Source organism: Mandrillus leucophaeus, unplaced genomic scaffold, assembly GCF_000951045.1.
Source record: "Mandrillus leucophaeus isolate KB7577 unplaced genomic scaffold, Mleu.le_1.0 Scaffold445, whole genome shotgun sequence".
Taxonomy (NCBI): Eukaryota; Metazoa; Chordata; class Mammalia; order Primates; family Cercopithecidae; genus Mandrillus; species Mandrillus leucophaeus.
The window spans coordinates 1761282-1764580 of NW_012104754.1; the positions used below are offsets into that span (position 1 = coordinate 1761282).

Sequence of the window (3299 nt, forward strand, 5' to 3'; positions counted from 1 at the left end):
ACACACACACACACACACACACACACACAAACATGGTTTTACAGGTTTTTATACTCAAATGACATAACCTACATATTATTTTTCAGTTTGTTTTTATTAACTATGCCTCAGGTATACAAAATTGATAATACTTCATAGTGATAAAATTGGGATGTATTTTCTCAATTTGAGCTTTAAAAAATACTTTGCTTATAGATAACTCTGGTTTTTCCTTTCCCCCTATTTATTTTTCACTTTAACAAAATAGCCAATGGCAGTAAATATCATCCTGATTTTACATTTTCTCCCTGTTTATATTCTTCAATTTATTCAATAAATTATCAACCTATTCAATATAGTATCAGCCTATACATTTGTTTAATCTTTCACTATTAAACTAAGATCATTAGTAAGGACTTCATTAACATGAAACGGACATTTAAAACGAAACTGAGGTTGAGAGTTCAGAACACGTCGTGCAGGCTCCTTCCGTCTCTTGCCAGGCATGCACTGGGCCGCCCCTGGGGATTCCCAGCTCTACTCACTTTTCACTTGCTGTTCAGGAGCTTTGATGTGCGTCACCATTCCTGGCATGTTCACACTGTTCCTGTGCAGGTATTTCAGGAAGACATCTGCATTCCTCCGAGCAAGGGTGCAAGCCTAAAAAACAACGGAGAGCGATGTTTGGCTAATCTGACTTCTACAAACGTGTATTTGGAGTACACATCACTGGGCTCTAATATATGTCTTTACCTACAACATTTATCTGGCCACTTTCTGATTTAGAAAATGCATAGGATAAAACCTAACTCAATTAAAAAAAAATCTCTCTTTCCTGAAGCCCTCGCTCTGATGACACCTGCTGCTACATTCTGCCCTATAGAGAGGCCCATGGGGCAGGACACAGAGGGCAGCCCCTGCTTTATGGTCACAGAGGAAGGGAAGCCCTGTCTCCATCCAGCCTGGAGAGGTTTGCACACCTGGCCTGCCCCTGGATCACGGCCTGAGACCTTGAGCTGCAGAACTCCGCTGGGCTGTGCCTGGATTTCTATACAGGGTAGACAGTAAACACTTCCAGTTTTGGGGGCGGTCATACGGTCTGTTTCTCCGTCACAACTACTCGAACCAACAGCCGATGAAAGTAGCCACAGGTGACAGGTAAACTATGTCGAGGTGGCCCAACTTAGCCCTCAGTTCATAGTTTGCCAACCTTGGTTGAAGCTTTGTTATGTGATGTCATTGTGGTAACTGACAGTATGTGTTTATGTTTATGCAGCTGGATAAACCAAACCAGTTTCATTCATATATTTTAACATAAGGGTTTTATATAAAAGAATACAAATATAAAATCAAAGAAGGAAAAAACTCTAATTATATTTGAATTGGAAACATCTTGCACATTTCCTGTCTTGGGTCTGGAATTAATCTTTTCTTCAAGGAGCTCTATCTCCTTCTAGTGGTAAACGGTATTTAGAGCCACAGTCTAGTCATTCGGGATGATCAGGGCTTTTGGGTTGGTCACTGTTTCCAGACCTTTTCAGTAGATGGAGCGAGGCTATCTTTTTTTCAATTAAGAGAAAAACACATCGTGAGTCTCTACTGATCCGTGTGAAATTTCAAGTTGTCTGATATGGTCTGGCTCTGTGTTCCCACCCAAATGTCATCTTGAATTGTAATCTGAATTGTAATCTACACGTTAGGGGAGAAACCTCGTGGGAGGTGACTGAATCACGGGGGTGGTCCCCCATGCTGTTCTCGTGCAGCGAGTGAGCTCTCACAAGATGTGATGGTTTTGTGAGGGGCTTTGCCCTGCTTCGCCCTGTACTTCTCTCATTCTTCTCCTTCCTGCACCGTGTGAAGAAGGACGTGTTTGCTTTCCCTTCTGCAGTGACGGTAAGTTTTCGAGGCCTCCCTGTCCTGTGGAATAGTGTGTCAACTAAACCTCTTCCTTTTATAAATTACCCATTCTCAGGTATTTCTTCACAGCAGCATGAGAATGGACTAATACACTGTCAAAACCAAACAACACGGAAGATGCTGAAGACTACGAGGATGATGGCTAAGGACAGCTAAGCGACCTGCCTCGAAAGGGCTCCTATGGATAGGACAAGCGGCGTGTTAAAAGATAAATGACAGAGACTGCTTTGAAACACACCAAATATATTTAAAGCCATGATGATACTAAAAAAAAAGTCATATGTAGAAGTTACTATAGCAACAATTCATTATTCTGAAAATGGCAAATAAAAAGGATCAAGCAAGCATTTACTCTGCCTTTTCTGGACAAACTATTTTAGAGTAACCAAATAGCTGAGAAGGAATAATTCTAGATAATCAAGGCCAAAGGAAATGACAGAATTAGAGTATCACCATTTTGCAATTCCTAAAAACCAGCTACCACCACTGGGTGCTAACCCCATTAGTTGAAAGGTGGAAGGGAAGTTCAGAGGGGTGAACTGCACTCACCATACTTGAACCACTCATCAATCTTCTTACCAATCACAGAGACAGAGAACTAGACATGATGTGTCTCCTGAGCAACCCCATAGGAAGCACAAGCACCACTGGCAAGGTTTTCCAAGCTCGCTCGCGCTCTCTCGCTCTCTCTCATCCCCACCTCTTTCTTCCCCCACCCCGCCACCCCACCCCCACCACCTTTCAAACCAGCTCTGATCAAGGCTCACAACCTAACAAAAATCTAGAAATTGTGGATGGTGCTAAATGACTCCACAGGATGTAATTGACAATCTGGAATGGGGGAAGTGCCACAATCTGAGGAACCTATTTCTTCAATTAATAAATAGTAATGAAAGGAGGGAATATTGTTTAGATTAAAAGTGATTCCAAAGATATACCCAGCCAAATCCATATGTGGACCCTGTTTGAATCTTAATTAAAACCATGTATAAAAAGACATTTGTAGGCCAGGTGTGGGGGCTTATGCCTGTAATACCAATAATTTGGGAGGCCAAGGTGGGAGGATCACTTGAGCCCAGGAGTTTGAGACTAGCCTGGGCAACATAAGAAGACCCCGTCACTACAAAAAAAAATACAAAAATTAGCCAGGTGTGGTGGCAAGTGCCTGTAGTCTGGGTCCTTGGGGGCGGAGGTGGGACGATCGCTTAAGCCCAGGAGCCTAAGGCTGTAGTGAACTATGATCACACCCGTGCACTCCAGCTTGGCTGACAAAGGAAGACTCTGTCTCAAAAAAAAAAAAAAAAAAGACATTTACAGAACAATCAGAAAATTTAACAATGCTGGATTTCAGATAATATTAAAGAATTACTATTAATTTTTAAGATAAGATAATGATATTTTAT

At 41.8% G+C, this 3299-nt stretch overlaps 1 protein-coding gene across 1 annotated transcript in view; it reads right to left on the reverse strand.

Moving 5' to 3' along the window:
* Positions 1 to 3299, reverse strand: part of TRIO (trio Rho guanine nucleotide exchange factor) — a 283878-nt gene that overhangs the window by 179257 nt on the left and 101322 nt on the right. The window contains 1 exon segment of the mRNA XM_011994189.1: positions 525 to 639. Within this exon segment, the coding sequence (XP_011849579.1) occupies positions 525 to 639 (115 nt within the window).